General features: G+C 43.4%; 1 protein-coding gene across 1 annotated transcript; it reads right to left on the reverse strand.

The window, feature by feature from the left end:
* Positions 1-4: 4 nt before the first annotated feature.
* MFSD14A (major facilitator superfamily domain containing 14A) lies at positions 5-14,366 on the reverse strand. Its single transcript, XM_082286693.1, has 12 exons — positions 14,152-14,366; positions 8,719-8,814; positions 7,562-7,624; positions 6,830-6,957; positions 5,644-5,758; positions 4,324-4,542; positions 3,922-4,035; positions 3,381-3,452; positions 2,810-2,922; positions 2,557-2,654; positions 1,852-2,015; positions 5-1,276 (listed from the first exon to the last, which is right to left on the reverse strand). The coding sequence occupies exons 1-12, from the start codon at positions 14,236-14,238 to the stop codon at positions 1,070-1,072; spliced, it is 1,476 nt and encodes a 491-aa protein (XP_082142819.1). The 5' UTR covers positions 14,239-14,366; the 3' UTR covers positions 5-1,069.
* Positions 14,367-14,695: the final 329 nt, after the last annotated feature.

The raw sequence follows: 14,695 nt of genomic DNA on the forward strand, positions 1-14,695 counted from the left end.
CTGCTCTTGGTCAACCATGGTGAATGTTCAAAGGTAAAAAAGCATTAAGCAATAACCACAAGATGAAAACATTTTAAACCTATACAATACTTTATACACAAATTTATACAAAGGAACACTTAAATAATACAACTGGACACAAAAATATACACTTTTAGAGAAATTCACATCAGTTATTGTATAAAGCTCTCTTCTGTACTAAGGGTCCTGAAAATTTAGGACTAAAACTTTAGCTCTGTAATGCAAAAGGGTTATTGTGACAGTCCTCAAAGGCCACTATATAGCACACGGACAGATTCAAGGCTATCAGCTTGTAGAGTTCAGTCTGTGTATTCAAGTTTTGAGGTCCTTTATGATTACACAAACATCAGAAATAGAGTGGTTTCATAAACGGTACAGAGGAAAGCAGAGGTTTGGAGCCGGTATTAAAATCTGCAGGCCCAAAACACCCACTTCATATTTCAACAAGTGTTTGATACGACCGTTTATTCAAAAATAGAAAGAGTAAATGCACTTACATAAAAATAACTTTTACTGTTCAGCAAGCGTGCTTGTGTGATTTTTATATTAGTACAAACTTAAAAAAAACCTGCCATGTGACTATTAAAAGAAATGATACCAATTCACCTCCCTACTTAAGTACATTTACATTAAGGCTTTGAATCATCTGACCCAAGATTTTACAACATTAAAACGAATGGGTCCACATGGATGCCAGTCTGTCTCATTGAGACGTAGCATGACTAGAATTAAAGCTCACCACCGTAAGGAAACAGAAGGACACATGCTCATGCCTTGACTATTGTTTGTCTCTGAACTAGAATGTAAAGTTTAGCAGTAACAGTATTTCATGGCAAGAGACAAGTATGTAACAGTTTGTTTATAAAAGCAAGTTAGTTTTTAGTTCAATGGCAACATCTTTGGAGAAAGTTCCTGTTTCAATTCCTACAGATTTCATGCAGAGATGTTTCTTAAGATTACCTTAAGAAATTACATTTTGGTGGAGTTGGAATGTGTATCCCAAACTGCTGATGAAAGAAGAGTCCAAACAGTCTTCCTGGGATTTTTGTCATACATTTGTATCTTGCAGTAAAGGTTCTTTAGCTTCACCAGGAGCTTGTGGGCTGTGGGGATGACCATGACTGCCACAGTGTTTCTTCCAGTTGCTGGATCTTACATTTAGGTTTGTGTGTTCAGGAATAAACAAGGCAACAAGTAATGCCAACAGCACAGAGCACGCTCCAAATAAGAACGGGGGTCCAGGAATTATGGAATTCTGAAAACAACAAGAGTGACACCATGAAGTGTTAATGGAGCCTTTAGACACACATTAACAGCCTACAATTGCTAATTACCCATTTTCAAGAGTGGGAAGAGCTGCTGCCTGACACACTAGTGAATACAGTGCAGGCTTTTAGAAGGAATGAGAAGGAACTTTACATCCTAAGATTTAGGACAAGGGTTTTTATTAATGCTTGCCAACTTCCTTATCTAGTGCAAGTTCTTCCTGCTGAGTTTCCCCAAAAGCTTAATTAAAAAAACCTGAGTGCTTGGTAAAAGGACAACAAAAAAACCCATACACCATTGGGAACTGTCCATCCTTCCCTCAAGGTAGTCTCCTCACAAGGGTCACAGTTGTCTATGACTGTCAGCTGTAGCTATTTGAAAATTAAACTAAACCAGTGCATGTAATTAACTGTACTTAAATAACCCTCCCTGAAGGACTTAGAAACCTCTTGCTACACCCTTCATTTGCAGTCAGTGTAACAAAATGTAACACAGCATCGAACTGATGGGCACAGGAGCCCTTCCTAACAACTTTTGGAAGCAGTAAGTACAGAAGAAACGTACCTGTTGTAAATGGTATTGTGCAACCACACTACCTCCTGATGGTGATTCGGGCATGGGCAGTTCATTCAATTCAACGTGAAATATATAGAATATAAAACCATAAAGTGCTGGTCCCAAACCATTACAGAGTCCTCGAATTCCTGTAATCATCCCCTGAACAACACCTGGGAAAAGTGAAATACATGTTCTTACCTAGCTGTAGCTATACATAGATAATTAACTATTTCTGTTGACTTCACCTAAAAACTGATGCAGGCAGGAAAGCTCTAAATGGTGCTGCACTCTGGGTAGCAGTAAACAAGGGGTGCAAAGAGCCAGTCATTATCATATACTCGAGTGGTTTTTCTATCTGCCTCTAGCAGAGGGCAGTGCCTGCCACGCTGAGCTAGTTCAGAGGCCAGGAGAAGGATGCTGTCATGGTCTCACACGGGAGAGAGAGCATTGTGGGCAACAGCGAGGAACAGTGCACCGAGTTTGCTGAGTATTTTGCTACTACAGGGCCTTGTTGAAAGTCTTCCCTCTGCACCAGAAGTACATGGTACACACACAATGCAACTTCCAAGGAACCTGGATTTAACATGTGGTGCCCTAAGCACCTGGGCTGCCCTGCCAAGACTCAGCCTGGCTGACAGCACTAAGCCCAGAGCCCAGTGTGCCTGCACAGTATTCCTTGACTAGAATTCCAAGAACCAGGAGCAAACCTACCCTGCTGGTCCGCATCAGCGGTTCGTGAGACCAGGGCGCTGACAGCTGGGAAAGTAATGCTGGACATGGCGGCCACAGCGCCGGCTGCCCACATCATCCTGCAAAACACAAACTGCAGTGACTGCTCTGGGGCTGCAGCTCTGCCCTGGGAGCACAGGGATGCTCCACTGGCTATCCTGCACTCACACCCTATGCAGAAGGGATACATGCAAACCAAGGCCCCACCAGCCAGGCCCAAGAGAAATGTGCGTACCATGGCTCTGATCCAAAGCCATACCACGCCAGCTGCAGTATTTGGAACCCCAGGCCCAGCAGGATGGTGTTCTTATTTCCAATGGACCGCATCAGTAAACTCAACACTATTGTCTAACAGAGAAGGGAAAAGTAAAGTGTCAGAAAAAGAACATCTTATTCTAAATATTAAACACAGATAAGTTGATGAGTTAATGAATTAAAAAACAACAAAAAACCTGAAAACATTTTATACTTAATGTCAAATACATGCAATAAACTAATTCTTAAGTAGTGTTCTTCAAAAGCAGTATTTGCCTCTACCAAAAAAATCCAGTCGTTTAGCAAGTAATATGACCAAACCATCACCCCTTCTTTGATACACAAAGGATTTCGTTTTCCCTTAATGAACCAAACCCTTGTTGTCAAGTGTTTTCATCTAACTTAGAGTCTTAACCAATTTTTAGAGATTTAATAAAAAACAGACACAGAAAAGCAGAATCACATTTATGGAACCACAGTGTTCTCCATTCTCCACAGTGCTTCCTTCTTTTCAGCTTGCCAAGTCAGTAACACACACAGCAGTAACTCACCTGTGCAATAATGGAAAGAATCCCAAGGACTGCTATAAATGCTGCAACACTTTCAGATGAAAATCCCATTATCTACATTTAAAAAAAGGCAATTTGATTATTAACCATAAACCATATGTCATGATGTCACAAACCCCAGTGAGGGAACACACAATGCAGAAGACCAGTATTATTCAGCTCATCTTTTTTCTCATTACATCAAACAAGTAAATGAAAATAGAGGGGCATAAATAGAAAACAATTAAATTGTTCCCTCAAAAATAAAGCCAGTTCAACATACTTAACCTCAAGAATAGTCCAAGAATAATGCAAATAATTACTAAATACAAGAAACTGTTTTGTAACTCATTCATCACTCCCCTCTCCTCTCTGTCTGTCTAAAAGAGAAAAACAGAACAACAGGGGGACTTAAACCAGTTTGTGGGAGCTTCTAAATTATATGAGTCATCTGTATTTTCCATACTAGTTCAGTATTACTGAAAACTTTCTTTAATCCCGTAAATCTACTTTTGTTCAAATTCATACCAAAATGTTACATTACCTGTCTGAGGTATAGGAAGAAGCTGGAATATTGGCCTGCCTCTGGGAGGTAGGAAAGAAAGACTGTTATGCAGATTAGCAGCACAATGGAGTCCTGGCCGACTTTCTTCAGGGACTACGGCAAGAAAAAAAGACTTAAAAAATATTCCACCTTCATTTCCAAAAAGCATTCCTAGCTGGGCTCTGAAAAGCCTGTCAATGAAATTGTTACGTGACACCACCAAAGCATTCCCTTTATGTTTAGCGAGATTGTTGGCAAAAGTATCACCAGTGAACCAAGGTCAAGCTTGAAGAAATTGCAGGCTTTGTTTTTCAAGCCTGAACTATTGTAAATTCAGTCTCTTCCCTGTCTCCAAACTCAGTATCTACAAGTAACAAAATATTCCCTATTTTAGTAGCTTACTGCAAAGGGGTCAGCCTGTTCCCACGAAATGGGTGCTCCCCAGGATGCTGGCCTCATCTTCTCTGGCAGCGATTCCGGTACAGCAACGAGGATAAAACAAATGTCCAGCAGGGCGATTGCTGTAGCCAGCACCACCACCAGGCTGTCTCCGTACGCTCGGCCAAGGTAGGCACCGATAGCAGGGCTGGTGACTAAACTTGCTGCAAAAGTTGCCGAAACCTGAAATAGGTAACAGCTGGTAAGATTTTCAGTGAGACAAGTCAGCAGTGTTACTACCCACATTTCCTCCTTTTCAGAAGCCTAACCATTTTAATCACATAGTAATTAAAAGTAACCTTTTTCCTATGCCTATGTGGTAGCACCTGTGTATTTAAGACAATCACAATTTTTCAAGAAAAACTTTCTTTTTCTGATAACTGGACAGCAATGTAAGGCTCACAGCACTCTTGCATGTATTGACATAAGTTTAATTAACTATAGACTCTAGTAATACCTCTGGGAAGCAATGAGCTGTATTTAATCTCCATTTTAGTGAAATAGGCAATGTCTGTTAAAAAAAAAAATCACAGGTATAAAGGGTATATTAAATGTAATATGCTGGTTAATCCAACTCAGTAGCTCTCAGCTGACCAACTGGCCTTGTGAAAGATGTTAACTTAAAAACTGAAGGAACTTTCTCAACATATCTCAATCCCTGATGTGTACAGGCACAAAGAGACTATTTAGTTCTATATCCATTGCTTTCAGCTCTTCCTGCTGAATGGTAATGGATTCTGTAACTTAAACACAAAAAATAATTCTGGTAATCCATAATAACATGAGGCTGTGAAGGCTCCTGGGACCTGGCACGTTATTGGGAGATAATGGAGAAACAGAGGTGAGTTGTAAGAACTTAGACAAGTAACTCAGCTAAGTTTGTTCTGAACTGCAGCACAGCACGGTGACTGGAAACACAGGCAGGTGCAGTCAAGTACCACACCGTGGCAGTTCCAACACAACAGGTGAGATTTTTGAAAAGATGACAGAGTAGTACCACTGTGGACAACAAAGGAGGAATAACTAAAGCTCCTCAAATTACATCATTAAGACTGATAAGAGCTGTTAAGACAGACACTCAAGATAGCTTTTAATACCATCATGTTTTGTTTCATTTAGAAGCAGAATATTCAAGAGATACAAGACTGGATGACAGGAACAATTAAACAGAAAAACCTGACTCCAAATTAAAACCAACTTGCCGTAGGAGCAGCTTTGAAAAGCATTACAAACTGAAGGGCTTAGTACTGAATACCACAGGAAAAGAGCCCAAATAATACATACCAAACCATAGGCCATGCTTCTCTCATGTTCTTGGGTTATGTCTGCTACATATGCAAAAACTACAGAAAATGTCACTGCAAAAACTCCAGACACGGAGATTACAGCAAAGTACCACCTAAGAACACGATAAAAAAAATTAGAACAGCTAAATAGAACCAAAAAGTCTATTCAATCCAAGTGCAGTTGAACAATAAATCACCTTGTCCAACTTATCCTGACAATTTATTGAGATAATCCTGGATAAAGCTGATGTGAACGTGTCTTGATAGAACTGTGTAACTTCTACGTGCACCAAGTACAAACAGCCTGATTTTGTAACGTCTACAAAAAGCTGCTGTGATTAAGTACTACCAGGAAACGAGGTGTTCAGCTAATAAATTCAACTGGTCTATGACCCAAAGCAAATTAGGAACTTCAGTATTCTGAGAACCTGGTCATTGAAAGGCCTCAACATCTGCCATATCTTTATGCTATAGACACTAGCACTTGGCATTTGAAACTTAATAAACACTTAGAAACAAGCTCCTTCTGAAGAGAGATGAGCAGCCTGTGTGACCAGAGGGAAAACGGAAAAGGCTGACCTGAGCAGCTGGCACTGGCCTGTGTCAGTGCAGGCTGTGCCACTGCTGCTCCACCCTCAGGGACAGCACAGGGGTCAGGGAGCGAGCCCAGGCCTCTGACTCCTGCCATACCTGGGCAAGGTTCCAGCCAGTTAACAGGTCGATACGGTGCACACAACATCAAAGCCGGTCGATTTTAGAATTTGAGAAACAAAGTGTAAAACTTCTGCAACTTGTAGGTTACAAATGGTTATTTCACGCACCCGCATTAGGTAAGGTTTTGCTTTCAGTGTTGCTGGCTGGTATCTGAGTGAGAACTGTGGCCACAATCCATGCCTGCACAGTCCACTGGACTGTTTTCCAGCTTTGGCAGATGTGCTGGAGCAGGACATAGGGCTTACAGCGCACAGATCAAAATCAGCAGCTATTGAAATTCTGACCAAGGCCTTTGGCCTCATAGCAGCTGCTTCAGGTTTATTGTTCCCCCAGCTTTGCACAGAAGTAATACAAAAGCCTCAACCTTCCATCGAGCACAAACAGCATTTTATCAACAATGCTACACACATAAGCATTAGACAGCAACCTTGAAAAGCAACAGCCAATCTGGTGTGAAACAATTTACTAACCATGGGCTGATCTTCATTAGTGGTATTGGTGCACAGGTGAAAAATACTGTTAGCAGCAAGAAGGACTTTCGTCCCCACACGTCAGACAGGGCACCTATGAGTGGGGCACTGAGAAACGACAATAAGCCCTAGGTGAAACAAAACATTTGAAGTTAGAACTAAGTGGTCAGACTCGTGATAGCTGACCAGAGCACAGTCCAAGAGCACTGGTATGACTCAAGTCAAGGGCTACAGTGCAATGCACCAAAAGCAATGTGACCAGCCATCACTCATCTTCTCTCCCATGTCTGGTTAAATAAAATTTGAGGTCTGTTACCTCAGAACTACACAAAATTCAAAATGCAGATGATCCAGTCATACTAGCAGTTTCATGAACTGTGTGTTATTGTCTTCTTAAAATTCACATGAATCTAAGTAATGGAAAATACCCTACTGGGGCAACAAGCTCCAAGTAAAAAATTATCCACTTTTAACACCATATGCATCATTTGGGATTAATCAACTACCTTTTTATTTGCTGAACCCAATCAGTAGATACAGGCCAAGCAATACCTTGTTGAAAGTAAAAAGATACACACTTGCCTTTTCAGCAGTAATTTATTCCCATTTTATTTATACTATGAAAGCCATATTGAAAAACCTCGTGACTGTTTCTCTCAGCTGGCAGTTATTTCTATATTCCTCCCACCATTCACTTTAAATTGTACTTGTGATTAACTTCTGTCAACTTACCTTTACTCCTTGAATTAGACCATTCATTAGAAATGTATGTTTTGGGAAGGTTTCATGCAAAACCTGGAGAAGAAATATGAATACTGTCATTTACACAATATCAACTACAAATATTGCTCATGACACATCCAACTTTATGATGCACAGTAGTTTTTTTATTTTCATAGATTACAGAGAAAAAAAAAGAAGGAAAAAAGCAAACTACAAACAATGTGATTAATCTTTCATTTGCAAGGAAGGCATTTTGAGATTTCAGTGCCTGAAATGTAAATAAACCACAGAGAACCTAGAACATTATCTCAGACCAGACTCTCCACATGTTACTGTGTCATCTGTCGGGGACTGGGGAGAGAGAGAGAAGGGACATCACCATCCTGAAGTGGCTCTCAGTTTGGTGAGCAGAAGCCAGAAATGGAGCTGCCTCAGTCTGATTTGTGTTTAGATGACAGGGATTTCTTTCAGTGACAATGTGCAGTTCATACTCAAGAGACTGTTCATGGGTAACATCAGCTTTCAGAGCAGCACCAACACTGCATTTTAAGTGGAGTTGACTTGGGAGATTTTTTAGCCTTAACTCCTTTTAATTTGTCAGCATGTATCACTCACAAATTAAATCCAAATTAAAAGCAACTGACTACATGAGAAAGTACTTGGGTACAAACACATTGATATGACTGTCTCAAATCACAGGGATGCTTTGACTGGTGTAACACAGTCTGTGCTCTGAAGCTTCTGCTTAAAACACAGCCAGGTCAGCAAAGACCTCCCTACCTACACACACACTTGCATAATGTTACTAAATTTCAAGTGTATTTTTGCCCTTACATTTGTAATGTGCCAATGTTTTATGGCATCTTGAAAGGAAAGATAATTTCATTACCACCTTACTGGTTTCAATCAGAAATTATTTACATGTAAGCTTGAGTGTTAGCAGACTTGCATGTAAACAGCTGTGCTACAACCATTACACTGCTATAATGAAATAATTGAAATTTTTGATATCATCCAAAATTACAGAACTTTTTTTTCCACTTGCACAACAGAGCAGCTCAGTCATATGTAATTTTCATTTCATGTAATTCAGAAGATGCTGAGTGCCTTTGCAGTAATTGTCCCACCTCCCATAGAGTGAGAAAAAGCTCCTGAGGATTACCTACCACTAGAGTGGGAGCTGTCAGGAGTCCCCAAGCAAAAAACTCCAAGAAGATCACAATAACAGCATGGTAGACACTAGGTGAACCTATTCCTTGAGGCTGAAACAGGAGAAAAGACAGGTGATTAAAACATCTGATCATCTATCAGTCATGAGAAATGCATCTGAACACTATAAACAGAAGGATTAATAATGAAACAGGACTCAAAACTTGGGAATAGTTACCCAAGCTAACTGGTACAGAGTTACCAAGTAATCCTTTGATGCTACTGTCCTGAAGTGTCCTACTCTTACTCTGCAGAATCCTTCACTGCCATCTCAAAAAATAAATCTCTTACACTGCCAATCTGGGAAACAAGGATGCTACAGGGAAAACAGACTCTTCTTCAGAGAATTAATTTGTTTTCCTTGAAAAAATGCTTAAGTCTACGCAGAGCCGCATGGACCCAAAATTCCATGGTTTCAAAACACGGCAGTGGTCACACTCAGCTATCCCCAAGTCTCACTACCTGGTCTATCAAACAGCTCTTCTGTTACTAAAAGGCACCATAGCCACATACAAAACATGGCTCTAAACCAGGAAAGAAACTAAAATAATGAGCACCAGAAGCAAATCTCAGGAACAGCACTGATCACTTCCCAAATACTGAGCGCAGGCCTATCGGTTACAGTGTGCTTCAAATGCAGGAAGAGATGCAGATAAAAGGTTTGACAAAGGGAACTTGAAATTGTTCAGTGATTCAGTAGAAGCAGAGGTAGCTTTTGAAGAGAACAAAAAGAGCATGGGTGGGACAACCTGCTCATCTCGTAGACTCTGTAAATGCTGTCAAACAACATACCATAGTTCAACATTTGCAAATTAAGGATAGGGCTCACTAATTATTTTCATATGAAAGCAGTATGAATAACTCCTCAGAAATCTTACATGCATTCTTTCAACTTAGAAGTGCTGCCTTAACATCTACTTTGCCTGCTTTGTGCAAAGGTGAGTTACTAACAGAGCGGCCCTGATGTGATCAGACCCCACATTCACACTGAGCACACATACACAGGCTACGGACCTCAGCTACTTCCCAAGGAGGCTCAGAGGGATTTTATCAATGTGTGTAAGTAGCTAATGGAAGAGCAAAGACAACAGCCAGACTCTTCTCAGAAGTGTCAGTGACAGGACTGGAGGCTCATAGTGAAATACAACAAATTATACTTGTACCTCAAAAAAGCAACCCCCTCTGAAACAGTTTCCATCTTCCAAACCCCAGTGGACATAGCCCAAACTGCTCCAGCTGACCCTGTCTGGGGTAAGACACTGGGGTAGTTGGATTAATGATGTTGGAGGTGCCTTCCAGCCTCAAATACAACACAATTTTAAGCTGCAGTTAGGTAATACTGGAGTCTTTATTAGGAGATTTATGCAAGCCACACCTAACTTTTCTTTCCAGATTCCAGTATTTCCAACATAGAAAAAAAGAGCTTATTGAACAAATGTAGGAAATAAATACAGAAAACCTCACTGCCTACTCACCCCTATCGCTAGAAAAAAATAATAATTTTCAAAAGTAACCATATCAGTCTGTAAGAGGTGAATTACAGAAGTACCTCAGCACTGCTGTTTTTCTTTCCCAAGCTCTCTTCAGTAAATACAGACATACCATACAGATATTTCTGCTATATTTTCAGCCTAAGGAGGTAAATTAACAGTCTTTGTAGGTACAGAGTGGCTATAATTATCATCTCTTCCCACAATTCTTTTCCCTTTCCACCCAGAATCCTTATTTTAGCTTTCGGTTAAAAATTTATCCAGCTCTGCACAAGCTGTAAGTATCAATGTCAGCTGTTTGACTCAGTCTCATAAAATCAGGTGCATTCTGATAGCCCCCAGATTCCTGTCACATTGCTGGCACATGGCCCCTCGAGGCATGACAGACAGTGAGGGAGGTGTCACAAACCATCCCACCCCTTCCAGCATGGGAGTCAAGAGCACCTCCATTCACAGCAAACACGAACGAAGGCAAAGGCCATCTGTGCCCATGCTGCCCTCATCCAGCTCCGGGCAGCTCCGAGACCACCTGCACAAAGCGAAACAGCAGAACGAAAGCAGCGGCTGCTCTGCACGGGAGAACTGCTGCTGACTTTAGAGGCCTCGGGTGGGTGAGTGCTGCCCTCTGCCCATCCAGCTGTAAGCAACACAACAGAGCTTTCCAACACACTGGCAAAAACGAACAGAAGTGACATTTAGATCACTAGGGTTCAACTTCCCTGCTTTCTTGTTGCTAGTGCTCACTTATCACAGGTACTTATCACAGATTATTTGTTCTTATCGACAAAAAAAAGAAGTAATTTAGTCACATTTAGATCATCATCTCTATAGCCATTTTTAAAGGTGCTGGGAAACTATCAAGTAACAAGGATGCTTCTGAGGTGAAAGGGAAGGAGATGAATAAGCAGTTACACTGCAGTGTATTAAGACACATTATAAGCATTCAGTCTACAAGGTTTCAGTACCAGTCTGATGCACCCTCCCAACCCAACAGGTTCAGTGCAGGTGCTGGGTGTTCAGCCCTGCCCTACTCTACAAACCTGCCCCCTGTGCTTTCCAAAGGGGCTAACACAGTGTAATGCAATGGCCTAAGTGCAACTGAATCAGAAGGCCCTAGCCCTGGAGAGAAAAGACACAGGGGCCTTGTGAGAACAAGGTGGAACTGAGATGTTCCAACCAGAATAACAGCAACCCTCCTGCTACGAGTAGCCAGAGCATATTTCTGCCTGGCTAAACCTGCAGCACAAATAGGGCTCCAACAATGCCTTTTCCTCTGGTTATAGAGAAGATGTCTTTTAATCAAACACTTTGTACTCTCAGTCATGACAGTGATAAAAAGTGTACATGCCAGACAAGCCTAAGAACACACATCTGACAACAACAGAATAACTATCAAAGCAACAAAGGCATTCTATGTAAGACCACAGCTGTTGCTTCTCTGCTGGAAAGGAAAAAGCACCAAATGAAGCCTTAATCTCTAATTCGTTTCATGACTGCTTCAAAAATGCATTATCTTATGTAAGATGAATACATAAAGGACGGAAAAATTAAAATTATTGGGGGAAAAAAAAGTGTTGAAATAGAAGTTGTGGCTGCCCTACCCCTGGAAGTGTTCAGTGCCAGGCTAGATGGGATTTTGAGCAACCTGGTCAATGGAAGGTGTCCCTGCCCATGGCAGGGGGGTGGAAATAGATGATCTTTAAGGTCCTTTCCAACCCAAACCATTTGTGATTCTATGAAATCACTTCACTGGTGTTACTGCGTCTCCTTTGGTGAAATCTGACAACACACACTTGAGTACAACACACCATTACATATTTTTTCTGTGATACAGCTACTAAAGCTGCAAATAGAAAAACACAAAAATACCACCATGCACCAACCCAAGCTCCTGCACCACCCACTGCCTTGTCAAGGAGACCCAGCAGAAACTGAAGTGGCAGGAGAGCCTTTGCAGAAACAATGGGTGGGTTTTCCTTTTTGCTTTTTTGGTGCTTGGTTTTTTGGTGTTTTTTTTTTGTTTTGTTTGTTTTTTTTTTTTTTTTTTTTTTTTTTGTTTTGTTTTTTTTTTGTTTCCCATCAGAAACTCTTTCTGCCTGTACCACTGCCTCATTAGCCATCTGTACATTCTTTCTGGCTCACACAATTTTCTCTGATGTCAAACAATTCCAAAATAAACCAATCAGGCTGGAAAGTGCACATGAAGATGCTTGATTAATTACTGATTTGCCAGTGGGAGACATTTAAGACACAGGGGCCATTTTCAGGTACCTGTTTCCCAGAATGTCACACACCACGCTGGGTAATGAACAAAGCAGCTGAGGATGCTGAGCACTGAAGACTAACTTAACATTTCAGCAAATATTAAACAAAATTCTATGCATGAAGTTTCTGCTGTTGTTATAAAGAACACTCTGCTGTATCAGACTTCATAACTTAAAAAATGTATTTAACACAAACAAATTCCCATTTATTTAAAGGCAGAAAGTATCACAAGCTGAACTTTTTGTAGCCTAACAACAATCTACATACCTTCAGCTAATGTTTATGGCCCATTTTTCCACTGTTTTCCAGTGTAAATTAAATTAATACAGAATGGGCGTTTGCATTCAGCTTTTGAAACTGGTGGGAGGCACCGAATGATGTAGCACAATAATATATTTCTCCTCTCTTGGCAGAAGAAAGTTAAAGTTGAGAAGTTAGGGACACTTGGAAACACACTGTATCTTAATCAATGATACTCCAGAGAGAAATTATGAAGCACCGTGTCCCCTGAGTAACATTTACTCTGCTTGTACTACTCAATCTAAAACACTTGCATTTAACATATGTACAAGGTAATCTCATATATTTCTATCTTTACAAAGAGCAAGAACACATCCTAGAAAACACCAACAACCATCACCAAAATTCATTTTGCTTCCTAGCACTTAAGTAATCCAGCCAGTTGGCCACTTCGATGAACAAGTAATGAGACGCTAACACCTGTCTCTTCTCCATTATTGTTCCAAAACGACAAACTGAAGGGCCATCAGCAATTTAGTCTGTCAAGATGTCTCGTTATTTGAAATAATGGCACTGTATTTAGAACAGGGCACATCGAAGCTACAGAGTGTTACACAGTGGAAAAAAATCCAGGGGCAACGATACACTGCAAGTAATGGCACTCATCAATGTAAAAAAAAACAACCAAAAAACCACCCAAACCAAATCCAAGCTCCAGCAGCCCAAACACTTAACTTCCTTTATTTTTCAAATTTATGTATTTAAGAGGAAGCAAAATAGTGGGAAGAACTGCAAAAACCTTTCTTCCGGGAGCCATTTGCGGGACTGCTCAGGCGCTGGCGTCTGTCCCCCTCGCGGGCCCGTTCTGTCTGACCACGGGCACAGCGGTCGCTGCAGCCCCGCACCCGAGCCGCGTTCCGCGGCCCCGCCCGCACGGCCCCGGCCCTGCGTGCCCTCGCTCACGGGAGCCACGCTCGGCGAGGGCAGGCTCGGACAGGCTCCGCTCACCTCGGGCGGCCGTAACGACCCGCCGTGCCCCAGGCCCAGCGCCCGAGGCCGCTCTCGCTCCTGCGCCCCAAAACCCGGCCGACGCGAGGAGCAAACTGCGTTTGCGGGCGGAGCGAAGCAGCCTGACACGCTCACAGGTGTTCCTCGGGCAGCCGCCCGGCGGACACCGGCCCGGGCTGCCGAGCGCGGCCATCGGGGCTGCGGCGGCCGTAAAGGCACCGCGACCGACACAGGCGAGGCCGCCCGAGGCCCGCGGGCCCACCGACCCGGCCGGACCGGGCCCTACCCACCCGGGGCCGGCCCCGCACCGCCGCGGAGGTCGGGGCCCTCCGGGCCCCCCCCCCGCCGCCAGCCGTCGCCCGGGCCGCCCCGCGCCCCCGGCCTCACCGTCCCGCCGTCCTTAATGATGATCTTCTTGGCCAGCATGATGCTGCGGTTCACGGCGCGCTTCTTCTTCTTCCCCGCCTGGGTCATTTTACCATCGCACCCCGGGGGGCGGCACCAGCGACGGCACCAGCGGCCGCTCCCGGCTCCCTTCGGGCCTCGGCTCCCTCCGTCCCTCCGGCGCGGCCGCCGCCACCCCTCACGCGCCCGCCGCCATCTTGGGCAGCCCCACCGCGCGCGCATTCGGCGCTGCGCATCACGCGATCGCGCCATTGGCCGCGCGCGCTCACGTGCGCCGAGCGCCCCGCCCCGTCCGCGTCGGGAAGTGCGGGCTGGCGAGGGGAAAGCGGCGGCGCCTTTAGGAACAGGGGCGGCAGGCGCCGCTGCCACGGCCGGCCCCCGCCCAGCCTCCGCCGCTCACCCCGAGCCCGACAACACCGCGGGCTAAAGCACGCGAGCGCGGCCCCTCGGGAGGTCCCGCGAGAGCCTCAGGTTCTTATCCGCCCTCCCAAACATCACCCGTCCCTCCCACCCGAATCGAAACAAC

This window comes from Coloeus monedula (genome assembly GCF_965178545.1).
Source record: "Coloeus monedula genome assembly, chromosome: 9".
NCBI classification, from domain to species: Eukaryota; Metazoa; Chordata; class Aves; order Passeriformes; family Corvidae; genus Coloeus; species Coloeus monedula.